The sequence below is a fragment of the Gopherus evgoodei genome, chromosome 13, assembly GCF_007399415.2.
Source record: "Gopherus evgoodei ecotype Sinaloan lineage chromosome 13, rGopEvg1_v1.p, whole genome shotgun sequence".
In the NCBI taxonomy this organism is placed as follows: Eukaryota; Metazoa; Chordata; order Testudines; family Testudinidae; genus Gopherus; species Gopherus evgoodei.
The window spans coordinates 25,368,020-25,383,432 of record NC_044334.1 but is presented as its reverse complement, the minus strand read 5'-3'; the positions used below and the strand labels follow the sequence as shown (position 1 = coordinate 25,383,432).

The following is a 15,413-nucleotide window of genomic DNA, read 5'->3' as shown; positions in this document are numbered from 1 at the left end:
GGTACCGGGGGTGGCAGCCGAGTAGGCTCCGTCAGGGCAATAAGGTCCCGAGCCGAGGCGAAGGTCTCCGGTGTGGATGGGACCACTATCTCAACCCCAGATCTCATGGGGGAGCTCGGCGGCACCGGACTCAACGGACCCTCCGGGCCCGGAGTCAACGGTGCTGACGGTGCCGGCGGCGCCGCGGCCGATGTCGAGACCGGGCGCTCTAGCCGGGTCTGCCTGGCCGGAGTATTAGACTTCGACGGCCTTGGCTCTGGCTCCAGTGCCGGAGAGGGTCGGTGCCGAGGAGTCTTCTCGGTGCCGGAGCGATCCGGTGCCGGTGCCGATACCACGGCCTGCGAAGCCGTCGGGTCAAGTGCCGCCTCCATCAGGAGAGTTCGGAGCCTTTGATCCCTCTCCTTCTTTGTCCTCGGCTTAAAGGCCTTACAGATGCGGCACTTGTCAGATCTGTGCGATTCCCCGAGGCACTTCAGGCACGCTTCGTGGGGATCGCTGGTAGGCATGGGCTTCTTGCAGGCCGCACACTGCTTGAAGCCCGGCGAACCAGGCATGAGCCCGGTGCCGGGTGCCGGGAAGGGCTAAGCCCCCGGCGAAAAAGTACTTTACAACTAATTAACTTAACTATCAACTTAACAAACTATTTAACAACTGTAATGGAACTAGAGAATAACAATAGATAACGATAGATAACTAGGAGAGCTAGGGACGTGGAGGACAGCTATGCCGCGCTCCACAGTTCCAACGACCGACACGGCGGTAAGAAGGAACTGAGGAGCGGGCGGGCCGGCAGGGATATATATTGGGCGCCATGGCGGCGCCACTCCAGGGGGCGACCTGCCGGCCCACTGGAGTTGCTAGGGTAAAAAGTTTCCGACGAACGTGCACGCGCAGCGCGCACACCTAACTGGAATGGATGTGAGCAATCACTCGAAGAAGAACTATATGGTTATTCTTATTAAAACAGGTTAACTTTTATTAGTGACCACTGTAAAGGGACCTTCCCTTTGAAGCCACTTTTATTGGTTTGTTCTGTGGGCCAACTGTGATGGTGATCGTGAATTGTGTCCCAATGTCATATTACACACAATAGCGTGACTAACTGTTGCAATACAATTACATTCATAAGGCAAAATGAGATGTATTCCCCCAAAACATAAATATTTCTCCACGGAAGAGACAGGCCCACAATATCAAGATTACTCTATAAAAAACGATAGGTCTGGTGGCCAGAGCCTAGCCTCGTGGATGAGAACAGGAAAACCAAAAAAGAAAATAAATAAAATAAATGTTTTCAGAAACAGAACAAATGATACAAAAAGAATCTTTTCAGTGCAAGTCCCTTTTTAGTTGAGAATTAAGTGCACTGTACTCTGCCTTGTCTTCAGCTCCTTCTTTATGTACCATTGAGAAATACAGTATTCTAGAGCTGAATGTCTTTTCTTTTAGATAGTAAGCTCATTGGGACAGAGTCCATCGTTTATTATGTTTAATACAGTGCCTAGCACAATGGCCTTTAGGCACTACCTCAGTTTAAATGCTAAATAATAATAATAAATAACAATAAAGAACATTGTCTGTGGTGCATATTGTCCACTAAATTTAAGTACCATAGTGTTTAACTTCATAATCTGTTTATCACGGTTTCAGTAGCAGGACTCTTCTTTATACTTCTGGATCATACTAAGCCTATAAACATTATTTTTTTTTGGTTTGGCAAAATGCCATACATCAAAACCCAAACTACAGGTACACAGAAAATAAACACGATGAATTGAGAATTGGCAAGCCTATTGTTTTACACAAACTGAGCTCTAAATGTGCTATTGATCTCAAGTAGTGCAGGATCTACTCGTATTATATTTCAGTCATTGAAATGATGATGGTTATTTCGTTTTTAATATCTTCTGCTCAATCTCTTGGAGTGAGCCATGCTAGAATATGCAGTTGGGATACTAATATAAAATTTTACACCAAAACTGTAATAAATAATGTTTGATGACAGAAATACTTCAGAGAGCAGAAGTCCTGCAGTACAGAAAAAGGCCAAGATTATTTAAAGTGACAAATGTCTTTAGTTGCCCAACTTGAGATGCCTTAGGAGGGCCTGATTTTCAGACGAAAGATGTGTACCTCTGTCTGAAAATCAGAGGCCTTTACCTGGTCAAGTTGAGCACCTAAGAAACAAGGTACCCAAACGCTTCTAATTTTCCCCGGGGGGTGCTCAAACCCTGCTCAGCCCCAGGCCCCGCCACAACTTCACCTTTTCCCCCAAGGCCCTCCTCCATCTCTTTCCACCCCTCCCCCAAGTGCACCTCTTCCCTGCTCCTTCCCCACCCTCCCAGCACCTCCTGCACACTGCTGAACAGCTGGGAGGAACTGGGAGGGAGGAGGAGGAGTTGATCTGCAGAGCTGCAGGCGGGAGTGAGCTGGCTGCCGGTAGGTGCTAGCCACCTGCTAATTTTTTTTCGTGGGTGCTCCAGCCCTGAAGCACCCACAGAGTCAGTGCCTATGTACCCAAAATCACGTCTCTGGGAAGGAGGCAAGGACATACAGTGCAAATGCAAGCAGGCTGCATAAAGGGCCACATTCTGCTCCTGGTGACATCAGTTTAATCCTTGCATAACTCCACAGTAAGTAACTAACGCTAGCTACTCAGGATTGTATGAGGATAAATTTTAACAAGGAGGTAGTAACACGGTAGTACACATAAACCCAAGGCTGTGAGTTCAATCCTTGAGGGGGCGATTTGGGGATTGGTCCTGCTTTGAGCAGGGGGTTGGACTAGATGATCTCCTGAGGTCCCTTCCAACCCTAATATTCTATGATTCTATGATTATGCATCTTTTCACTTGCATCAAACAAAACAAAACACCTTAAAAGTTAATATAATTAACAGGCTGAGACACAAAATATACAAAGTAAAGAGATTCATAATAAACACAGCTACAACACTCCTTTGCCAGGACAATGCCACCACATTCTGTGTGCTATGGAAAGTAATCTACTGTTTGGAAATCACCCAACGAAGAATACATGTTCTGGAACGTACACAAAGGAAATGATTTAAGAGTACTGTGGCTCCTTCCTGCATTATGTCACAACCAGGATATTATTTTAACATATTACTTGTCCATTTAATAACACAATATCATCTAAATATTGTACATAACAGCACTTGGCACAATGTTCAGACACAGTATCCCAGCCTACGTTTTACAGTCAGCAAATGTCTGATGTGGTAGAATGAATCTCTAAAGTAAAAAGATTAAAAATATTACCTGGAGAATGAAAGAATTCCTCATATTGTCAGGTAAGTTATCCAACATTTCTGTGTAGCATCGCATCAAACTTAACAGCCAGTAGTTGGCTGAGGCAGATTCCTCATCTGCGGTGTAGGTAAAAGGATCCACCATGTAGATGACAACTGCTGGAGGATAGGCATGGCTGTCTGCAGATTCTGGGTCAGTGGGAATCCCTATTCTCTCCCTCTCTGTAACACTAGAAAGACATGTATTGGTAAGTGCATAAGCAAATTACAAAGTCTAATTATTGTTTTGTTCTAAGGGTTAGGGTGGATAGGGAAAGAGTCTGAAGGGGAGGACTACTTTTTACATTGAGAAAAAAACCCTAAAAACACAGTCCAAGAATAATGGCTGCTAAGATGTTACATCTATCCAAAGGATTACATCACATCAAAGAACCTGTTAATAATTTATTAAAGGTGCTTGTTAAAAGAGTGATACACCCTCCATCTGAAACACCCAGAACAGTCTAGCTCTGAAGAATGTTACAAGAAAGATGATTAGCACTGAATCAGTGAATGACAGTATACTATTTTCTGCTTGTGGTCATTAATATACAAATTGTTTTAGTGCTGGAGAAAGCTGGAAGAATGACAGGAGACTGAAGGCCTCTGTTTATTCACAGAAGAGGTACAGCACTTGCAGCAACGGTTTCCCCACACTGCCCCCCTGTGGAAGTGCCTCAACCCTGAACAGGAGAGACAAACATATAGAGGTGAGAAAGGCATTCAGTCTACCTACTCTGCTGAGGCTGCCAACTAGTGCTAATTGTAGTGGTAGATTTTGCATAGACCACTGAACAGAAGTATAACAACTTCAAAAAGGGCTCGATTTGAACTTGTTACTTAAAGAATGAGAGCTCATTAACCCGTTACGTTATGACAATTTATCAACATAATATCTACTTGCTAATATATGTTACTGCAAAAGTGACAGGGGAAAAAAGTTACCCATCAAGAAAGATCTGCCTCAGGCAAGCAGAGTTTTTAAATGGTGGCAACATATTTTTCTAATTTTTTAAATAATGTTTTACACATTCCTGTTTCTAATGACTCTTTAGCAGCCCCAAGCTGAAATTGCTTATCCCTGAAATCTATTCCCTGACATTGTAAAATCATGCACTGGTTCCTTATTGCAGGGTTATTTAGAAATGCTGTAATGACAGAATAGGTTTAAGAAATAGCTGAATGTAGCATTACTTTTTTGAACAGCTAACAAATCTCTATATGCAGACCACCACCTAGCTTGCAAATAGATAAGAAAAAAATTGTGGGTCAAATTTTGAGCCTATTAACAATAACAGTGTCTCCTTTAACTAAACAATGTGAAATAATACAACTCATTTCAATTACTACAAAGGATGAATAAAGTTCACCCACTTTACCTCAGAGACAGCTGTTGCAATCACAACTGCCATAGCAGCAGCTCTGAGTGGCTGTGCAGAAAGCAAGGAGCTCCTGCACTTTCAGGAATGTCCATGTGGCTTAAGGGAAGGAATCATGAATGCAGGAAGATAAGAGTATGTCTACACCACAACTAAACACCTGCAGCTGGTCCATGTCAGCTGACTTGGGCTTGTGGGGCTGTAAAAGTGCAATGTAGATATTCGGGCTCAGGCTGGTGCCTGGCCTCTGGGATACTCCACTCTCGTGGGGTCCCAGAGCCCTGGCTACAGGTTAAGTCTGAACATCTATACTGCAATTTTACAGCCACAAGCCCTGCAAGCCTGAGCCAATAGACACAGGCCAGCTACAGGTGTTTAGTTGCAGTGTAGACATACCTTATGGAACTGAACTGGTAATACATGGGCTCATTCAGGTATTTAGTAATTTACCTTTCCTGTCCTTCTTGCTGTTGCTGTGATGAGTTCTGTCCAGGTTCTGTCTCTCCTCCAGAACCTGTGCTCCCTGGTGGTCTGTCTGTAGAATTTCCCCCAGTGCTGGTGTTCTGCCCTGGACCCACAGTTCCACTAAACCCTGAAGAAGAGGTAGTGCTCATCTGGTTAATGCTGGGTGTCGATGAAGATGCTGACAACTGTGGCACAGAGGATCCAGATGCTGAACTACTTCCTGCTACAAGGTTAGTGGTCCCACCATTAGGCGTGGAATTAAAGGAACTGCCTGTTGGTGGTGCCCCAGGAGCTGACAGACATGTTGAACTTGGGGGTACAGGTCCAGTGTTCCCAGGCATTGCTTGCCCTTGGCTTGCTGGCACTGAGGTTTGGTATTTAGGTGGTATCAACAGGCTGCTGTCAAGCTGCAGAGTGGCTAAGTAAGGTGCTGAAAGAGTGTATAAACACAAGGTAGATTAATGATAGTGTATCAGATCTCACCAAACAAAGCACTGTAAAGTCACACAGTACTAGGCTTTCAGAACATTTGAGGGAGAAGGAAAATGTTGAGTATAATTTCCATTATAAATATTTAATTGTAGAATCAATTCTGCAGTTAGTCCCTTTTAATAATGTGATTCAACTATCTCTAAGTACAGGCTTGCCTTTGCAGAGCTCCTACAGTATGAAGAGAAGGGGAAGTGAATAAACATTACTACTGACATGTCATTACTTCTGGTTGGATTGTGATGTGATAACACTGTATTTGTCACTGTAGATGGCATTCAACTTCACAAACAGCTAAATGAATTACTTCACAGTTCACAATGACCATTTAAGAGAGCATCTTTATCTTTGTCAGTTCAAGCCCTTTTTACATGAACTACTATTCTGGGAGATTTAATTTAATTATGGTTGCTCTTTATGCAACTTCATGGACTGCGCACATACTACACACTTCTGGGGGTGAGCATGGAGTACCTACCATATTAATCAGTGTGGTAATGGTTCTACCCAGCTATGTGGTAAGTGAAAGCTAAAAGCAAACTGAAAGAAGTAGTGGGATACTGGCAATCGTTAAAGATAAATGTGCTAGATTCTGACCTCTCTGTGCTTCTCCCAAGCATAGGAATCATTAACGGATGGCGCGAAGCCAAGCCAGCAGAGCAGTATCAGAGCACTTATGGTGTGTCTACACTATATATATCTGCTACAGCAATGAGATCTGCTACAGCAATGAGATCTGCTACAGCAATGAGTTTCAGAGCCTGGGCCAACTGCCTCGGGTTCCTGGGGCTTGCACTATGGAGCTAAAAACAGAGTAGACATTCCCGCCTGGGATCTGGAATCCACTGATATTTTTAGCCCTTTAGCACAAGCCTGAGTCAGTTAATCCAAGTTCTGAGATTCGCTGCCACGGGATTTTTTTTGCAGCGCAGACTTACTTTCAGGTCTGTTCTAGCTGGTGTTACTTGAGCCCTACTGCCATTCTGAGTTATGCTAAGAGTCAGTTTGGACCAAAGAGTAGGGGAGAAGAAAGACAGCTTAGTGCTACCTTCCCCACCCCCATCCATCCACTACTAAAAGGTTCTGCACCAAAATAGCTCAGCTGGATCTAGGGGGTCTGGCTGAAATGGGAATAATGGTATTTACCTCCTCTGAAAAGCACTTTGAGATTTACTGAAGGGAAGTGCCATAAGAGAGAGGTATTTTTATTTATTGAATGATAATTATTTAAGTCTAACTGGTACAGAACTCCCGCCATGCTCCAGCTTCTTATTTTATAACTTTTAAAACAAAATAATTAAATGATCCCTTTACTAATTAACCTATTACATCTACCACTACTCACCCACTTATCCCAAACCCTCATACACTATCCTGAACTTCCCCTTCTCTAAAGCCTGTGAAGTCGGCCCTCATGGTCAGCATAGTCAAGTACTTGTCAACCTCTGTGACCTCAAAGACCTCCTCATTTCAGGACTTCACTGAAAACGAACTAGCATCCTCCCCACTACCATTACATCAGAGGACTCTCAACTTGCACACTTCAGTGATCTACATTCATCAACAGTTCAGTAGTCGATGTTCAGAGACAATTACCTATCATGCAGACTAGCATTGTCTCTTTGTTTCTTGTGCTCCATCATCTGTCTATATCTTCGTGTTGTCTTTTGTCTTACTTATACTATAAGCTCTTTCAGGCAGGCATCATCTTTCTGTTCTGTGATTCAACAGTGTGTAGGACAATAGGATTCTGATCCTTGATTGGGGCTCCTCAAAACTAATATAAATAATAAATTGCCAAGGGATCACATAGGAAGATGGGTCCTCCCTCAACCAATGCCCAAGCCAGTTAGAACAAAGAGTGAGCATACTCTGCTTAACAGGGGACATGAAATAGTCATTACAAAAATTCTTCCAGTTGATTCAGTCAACCCATACCTATTAAATTAGTCTTGCTGGGTTGAGTTTTAGTCAGGTAGTTCTAATCTCTGTAAGTCATCAGATAAACCATTTAATCACAGTGACGTGACACAACTTCCTAGATGTGCTCATTAACCCCTAATAGCTCAATATGTATGTTTAAACTTGCACAAGAGGGCCTTTGGGATAGATGAGCAAATGTTCAGTAGTACACTGATTTCTCAGCAGGAACACAGAAATTGGCTTTTGGATTTCAAGATGAGTTTACAGGGCTGGGAGTTAGAAAAAATACATCTTTTTACTTGTAAAGTGAATAAATGTAATATGGAAGTCACGGAGAGACCATTAAAATGGAGCCCCACAAAGTTATTTTTACTATCATTTTACAGATCATAAATGCATTTACAGGGAAAGTTGTTTCCCCATAACACAAAACAAAACAATCTTATTTTTATCCCAACAACTTCACTTACCTAGGTGATGCCGGCAAACTTGCGCATAAAGTTTGAGCCTGGAATGATTGTCACACTCCTCACTGCCCCAAGGTTGGTTAAACCATTCGCTCACTAGCTCATCTGTCACCTTTTGCGCCATGGTCTTTCCCACCCGCATGATTCCATCACGTAACACTTTGCAGATTGGTTTGTGTTGGCCAAGCCTACACATCTGGCGGCACAAGAAGAAATATTTGCAACAAGATGCCATGTCCACAGAACAAAAACAGCAACTTGACAAACAGACTGGTTTGCAGTCTCATGCCCTCTCTCCAATGGCAGCCCCTTATAGTACAAATCTGTAATTGTAAAAATTAAAAGCCATCTTGTTTTTTTTATCTCTGGCTGACTTAACTTACATTTACAGTTAAGCTAAAGCTATAAAGTACGGTCTGTTCTATACATTGTACAGTATACACTGAGGTTGACAAGAGACTTTGGTTTTTTGTTTGAAATCTGAAGGTGTAAGAAAGACAGTTACTCACCTTGTGCAGTAACGGAGGTTCTTCGAGATGTGTACCTATGGATGTTCCACTTTAGGTGTCCGTGCACCCCTGTGCTACTAATCGGACCTTTATGGTAGCAGTGCTCAGTTGGGTTGCACATGCATGGTCCCCATTTCACGCCACTTCAGGTGGTTAAACAGATGCTGTGCAACCAACCCCCTCTCTGTTCCTTTCCTAAACTCTGAAGTAGAGGGGAGGAGGGAGGGTAGTGGAGCACCCACAGGGAAACACATCTCAAAGAACCTCCGTTACTGCACAAAGTGAGTAACCTTCTCTTCTTCTTCAGGTCATGTCCCTGTGCATGCTCCACTTTAGGTGACTTCAGAGCGCTGCCCTCCAGTGGAAGGAACCACAGCTAGAGTCACATGGCTTCCACACAGAGTGTGTGATTGCGCTCCCCGTTGTCTGTTTATGTAAAACATACAAGCCACATGGTCGATGAGGATCTGAACTGTCTTGTCTTTGATTATCAGTAAGAAGTGGGAGCAAACATTCCGAACTGCTCACAGTTCTAGGAGGTTTATATGAAGATGGAACTCCATCGTGGACCATCAGCCCTGTATAGAGTGTGGTTTCAGGTGTGCTCCCTAACCTAGAAGGGATGCCTTCGTGGTGATGGTGAGCAACAGTGGATTCTGTAGGAAAGGCATGTTGTCTGGATTGGTCCACCATAAAAGGAAGTCTTTTATTGTATCCAGCATGGTGAGGTGCTCGTTTATACTGTGACTATATGGGATATAATTTGCCTGGAGCCAGGCTTGTAGACACCACATATGTAGTCTTGTGTGTCTGATTATGAAGATAATGGCAGCCATGTGGCCTAGAATTTGTAGACGAGGTTTGGCAGATGCTTCGGGCTGTTTTGCGCCATGGAGATCAAATTGGTTAAAGTTAGAAATCGTTTTGTTGGCAGGGAGGCAGATGCCTCAAGAGAGTTTGAGGTCTCCCCCAATAAATTCCAGGTGTAGATTTTTGTATGTTTACCTGAAGGCCTAACCTCATAAACAGAGTTATAGTGTGTTCGGTGGACTCTATTGCTCCCTGCAGCGTTGGTGCTTTCACAGACAATTGTCCAAGCAGGGAAATATCATGATTCACACTCTGCGCAGGTAGGCAGCTATTACGGCTAGTACCTTTGAAAATACCCATGGCGCAATGGAAAGGCCAAAGGGTAGACCTTTGTATTGGAAATTATCTTGTCCTACTGCAAATCATAGACATTTTTGATGTGATGGATGGATATATGAAAATATGCATCCTGGAGGTTGAGGGCTGTTGTTGTTGTGGATATGCTGCCCCAGTCTCCAAAATGGCCATTGTTGTGGGAAGAGCATAATGGGCATCCAGGGGTGCCCATACCAGGGTTGGTTTGGAAGGTTTGCTGGGTAGCCCTTGCATGGAGCAGCATGCGTGATAGGAGTATCCACAGGGGAGGAATGTTGTGGAGAGTCCCCAACATCCTTGTCTCCATCTTCATCCTCACTCGAGAACTGTGAAACATACAGAGATGGAGAGCTGGGTTGACTAGATACCACAAGGACCAAGGTACCACTGGTGCTAAGGATGGGAAACTCCAGTACAGAAGAGACGATAAGGTCTTTTTGGCGCAGGAATTGCTGCAAAGCATATGGCATCGGTACCGTAGGTGTTGTAGGGTTCAGTACCATATGCTGAAACAAACCTCTTGGTATTGGTGTTTGACTGGAGTGCACAATGTCCGCATTAGGTGGCATCATTAGCAGCAGGGGTGCTGAGGTGCTCAGTACCAGTGTTTAGTCATATCTGGCGGTACTGTGGCATAGGATTTCATTTTCCCCTTGGTACCTGTGTCTGAGCTTGGCAGCTTTTGTTTGGTACCAACAGTTCGGAGGGTCCCACTGTTTCGGCCGTTGACATGGCCAGTGCAGTCAGTACCGGGAATGTTTGCCCATTAGCGGTGCACCTTTTCTTGGCCAACTCCAAGGTCGGGGCCGTGGTACCCCGGTTTTTTTTGCTGCCTTCTTGGTGCGCTGATCGGGAGCCCAGGCCATGGAAGAAGGGGCTGCAGTCGGCGATTTCTGGCCACATGGAGTGCGTACATCAGGCTCAGACACCAGGAGAAGAGACTTCTCCATGAGGAGAAGTTTAAGCTTGAGATCTCTCACCTTTCAGACTGTGAGAGTGTGAGCACTTCTGCAGTGTATGTCTTGCTGAGACACCAGACGCACTGTGAGAGGTATAGAAAGCCTGAAGGTAATGCAGTGTTTGAACCCTGGGGAGCCAGGTATGCCCCTCTGGGAGCGTACTCTTCCCATAAGGGGAAGTGGGGGACACAAATGCAATGCTGTGGCAGTGAAAAAAATGAAAACCTACAGCCCTATGAGGAGAAAAACGGAAGGACAGGGATAAAGTACTAACACTAACTATTCTAACTGAAAACTAAAACTAAGGGAAACAATGCTACTCAGAAAGCTGCGAGGCGCTGCTAGCTGCTCTGACTCGAACCAACGGTGGTAGAGAAGGAACAGCAACAGTTAATCACCTGAAGCAGTGTGAGATGGGGACCGCGCATGTGTACTGCTACCATAATTCTCCCATTACGAGCACAGGGGCGCACGGACACCTAAGGTGGAGCACCCACAGGGACATCACTCAAAGAAGCAGCACCAGTTTATTTAACTAAGGGCCTTCTATTGCATGAGCTCTGACTGCTAAGGAGCACTGCATCCTAGTGGATAGCGAAAGAATTGCTACTGCTTTAGATTGGAAAACAGGCAGTTGTACTCCAATTAAATAGAGCAGAACCCCATATATCCAATCTAACAGGGACTGGGGCCTGATCGGATAATCAAAAAAAATGGATAATCCGGAGAATGGGAAAGTGCAAGGCTGCAGCCCCATCTAATGGCCAGAGGAGAAATTGCCTGCTTCTGGACCTGTGCGTGCTGGTTGTTTGATTAATACAGAGAGCCAGATAATGGAGGGTTGGATAAATGGGGTTCTGCTGTGCACTCAGGTCTAAAAGAGAGCCATACTCAGGTGAGTAAAAGGATCCATTTCACTTCCGCAGAAAGTAGGAGATTGACACATTTAAAACTCTTATTAGCCACATAACTGACTCTGTTGGTGCAAAGGTCTAGCAGAGCCCAGGTGACCATCTCCGGAAAAGTTTTTCATATATGATACACAGGGATTAATTCTTGTTGACACAACAGTGTTACTGCAGTCCTTGTACTGGCTATTCTGTGGTATCATCATTCAATGTGAGAAAAACGTGAGTTTCCTAAAAGTTATTTTGGGTTTCTTTTATCTAAGGCAGCTCATATTTTAGATTACTTTGCTCTTACCACAGAAATTAGCAATGGAAAAGAGGTATTTGCTCATCTTATCTATAACTAGTGACCAGTGAAGGACTGTTTCTCACAGTATACACCTTTTCTTTGTCCAATCTATTTGAAACAGCCTAAGTGATGGAGCTTCTATCATTACCCTACATAGATTATTCTCAATGAACATATCTCAATGCTAGTATTCTTTCCTGATCATGTAGTAAAGTAGAACTGTTTGGAGGATAATTTTTTTCATAGGTTTTTAGCGGATGTATCTGCTGTAGCTTGTGGAGGAAATGTTGAATTACTTCATACAGTGGGAGCAGTTCCATTCTGTAGAGGAGCATTTCTTTGAAATTGTAATTAATACCAACTACAGTACTTCTTGTTTTAGTGTTGTTCACAAGATCTACACTTGCTCTGGATTGCTTAAGGGTGTGACCTCATTCTCCTCCTAAAACAGAAGCATACTTTAAAACACATGCAATGATTCAGAATATTGGACTGAGCTCCAGGTATGAATATCATGTCCATTCGGAATAGAGTAAGAAATCACCTCTCACTGTGAATTTCTATCTTAAATTTTGACATTACAAAAATTAAATAGAAATCTCTATGTTTAGAAGACCATGCTTTCTAATGGTTTTCACTTTCTTCCCCTGAAATAAAACGGACTAACAGGGCTTTTTGAAATAGTACAGTCACAGTTTCTACAGCACTACATTAACATTCATTTTTTTTTATTTGAGTGATCTTTTAGCTGACTGCTTACTTTGGGCCATACATTCCTCCTGAGTAAAGACATGGAAAATCTGCCAGGTCAGTTTTCTCAAAAATATGTTCCATCTCTGTCTACCTAATGATTATACTGCAAAGGTGGTGAGAGACAGGGCAGATTATGTGGATAACCCTTTCATGAACAAGGTGGAAGATCTGTGTTGGGACCTAGGCTTTTTGCAAATGAATGTTATTTTCAAAAGCATTCAGTGTTGGGTTAGGCCAGGGGTCGGCAACCTTTCAGAAGTGGTGTGCCGAGTCTTCATTTATTCACTCTAATTTAAGGTTTTGCATGCCAGTAATACATTTTAACGTTTTTAGAAGGTCTCTTTCTATAAGTCTATAACATATAACTAAACTATTGTTGTATGTAAAGTAAATAAGGTTTTTAAAATGTTTAAGAAGCTTCATTTAAAATTAAATTAAAATGCAGATCTTATCAGTTTAGTGTGATCCTCGCCCTCACTTTTCCAGTTTTCCAATGTCTGGCATGAATTTAGATTCTTTAAGCTGCACACAGGGTTCTGAGTGATCAGTTGTTAACTGACTCTGAGAGAGACAGAGGACAGATTTCATGTGTGAAAATACCTGTTCACACAGGTATGTGGATCCAAATGCTGAAAACACTGCAAATGCAATTTTCTTCAACTAATTAAATTTCACTGTCAGGGATGTCCAGCAGGTCAGAATAAAGGCCCCATGATCTCTCTCGGTAGCTTCAAGTGCACTCCACCGATCTTCAAACTTTGATGCCCACAATTCTGAGCTTTTCAGCTGAATGAGCTGCATTTCGAAATCTTCAACACCCATCCACTGAAATACAGACAAAACCAAGTCGCTTTCTCTGAACTTTTCAGGTTTAATTAGAAAAGAAAGCATTGGGCCAAATCGCTGGAAATCTTGTAATCTGTCAGAAAATTCTGATTCCAGTTCTTGTATGTACATTCCAGCCTCATTGATACTGACAGTTCAATGTGTCGATAGCTCTTTTATGTGCTGGAAGTAGCGGAAAGTCAAAGTTTGAATATCCTGAGAAAAAACTATTAGTCTTACAACGAATGCCTTCCAGATTTTATAAAGATCCAGAACCGTTTGCCTTGCACCCTGGAGATAGAGGTTGAGTTCGTTTAGGTGAGCGGTGATGTCAGTTAGAAACATGAGCTTACACCACCATTTGTCATCATCGAGTTCAGGGGAGTTTTAGCCATTTTCCGACAAAAAGGCCTTGATTGCATCAAAACAGTTTACAAAGCGCACCAAAACCTTGCCACAACGTAGACACCGAATGCTGCTGTGAAGTGGGATGTCGTTATAAGCACTGTCCATCTCTTCCAGCAGTGCTTGAAACAGTCTGTGAGTCAAGGCAGATCGAGCAACAAGGAAGTTCACAATTCACACTACTGTATTCATCACATTATTAAGCTCTGAATTAGAAATTTTAGCACACAGGTTTTCTTGATGGATGATACAGTCAAATTTGACTGTCGGGTGGCCAATATGATCTTCAAGTAACTTTGGAAAACAGAAGGGATTTGTAACCATGGCAGGAGCACCATCTGTTGTCACACAAAATATTTTTCTGATGTCAACTCCTCGTTCTTCAAAATGGTTTACAGAAGTTTCCACTGTATCTCCCCCCTTTGTTGTGTCATGCAGGGGTTTTAGGCAACAAAGTTCTTCTTGGATTTCATTAGAAGCACAATAACTTGCAACAACTGCCAAACATGGAATGTCATTTATATCCATGCTCTCATCAACTGCAATGCTAAACACTGCTGTGTCTTTTAATGCAGTCATTACTTTTCGTTAATGTTTTCTGCCATTTCACTTACGCGTCTCTCAACTGTTCTGGCAGAGACAGGCAGTTCTTTTATTCTAGATACGATCACATCTTTATTTGGCAAATCATTGAACAAAACTTCCGGACTGCTGAGAAAAACTTTTTATATATTCCTCATCCGTAGACTGCTTTCCGTTTTTTGCAATGCACTGTACAATCTTGTAACTTCTTTCTTTGGCTTGATTTTTACTTACACTTTACTTACTGCTTTGCTTCTCATAACCTGCTACTGCTTTTTTGATCAATACAGTCCTGTCTGCTTCGTCAAGAAAGGATGGGACCCTGGGTGGCGGGGGCCAGCGGTAGGACCCCAGGCCGGCAGCAGAGCCCCAAGGCCAGTGGCCAGGACCCGGGCAGTGTGAGTGCCACTCAAAATCAGCTCACGTGCCGCTTTTGGCACGCATGCCATAGGTTGCTGACCCCTGGGTTAGGCCAATGCTGAGTGCTTTTGGAAATCCCATTCATAGGGCCGTTGTACCTGTGCAGCAACAAGATCCTTTATCTGCAAACTACACAACTGGGCTTAGTTGTATTGCTGCCACTGGTTCACAGATCACAACGGTACTCATATCACTCCTGATGAGGATCAAAGTGTGTACAAGAGAATGAATCAGTCTTAAATACAGTGGTAAAAGCTCTGCTGCTTTGATTGAGGAACATGTCATTTAGCATGAGTCATCCTTTACTCCTCCCACTCTGGTCTGGCTACTCTCCCTTCATTGCCACAGAGTGGAAAAAGTGTAGTCGTCTCACTCTGCTACCAGACACGTGAGAAGTTACTGCTTGCCTATGCAAGAGGGTCCTGGATACATTTTACGGAAAGTGCTACTTTTCAGATTTTCCTATATTTCAGAGGTATTATATCTCTACTGTCCCCACAGTAGAGATATAATACCACGTCTGCATTTTAGGGCATCTTGCTATT

At 43.3% G+C, this 15,413-nt stretch overlaps 1 protein-coding gene across 4 annotated transcripts in view; it reads right to left on the bottom strand.

The window, feature by feature from the left end:
• MED13L (mediator complex subunit 13L) overlaps positions 1-15,413 on the bottom strand; it is a 405,971-nt gene that overhangs the window by 40,558 nt on the left and 350,000 nt on the right. For all 4 annotated transcript variants that reach the window (XM_030582917.1, XM_030582918.1, XM_030582920.1 and 1 more), the window contains 3 exons: positions 8,037-8,229; positions 5,140-5,584; positions 3,282-3,501 (listed from right to left, as the gene is read on the bottom strand). In XM_030582917.1, the coding sequence (XP_030438777.1) occupies positions 3,282-3,501; positions 5,140-5,584; positions 8,037-8,229 (858 nt within the window). The remainder of the gene's footprint in view (positions 1-3,281; positions 3,502-5,139; positions 5,585-8,036; positions 8,230-15,413) is intronic.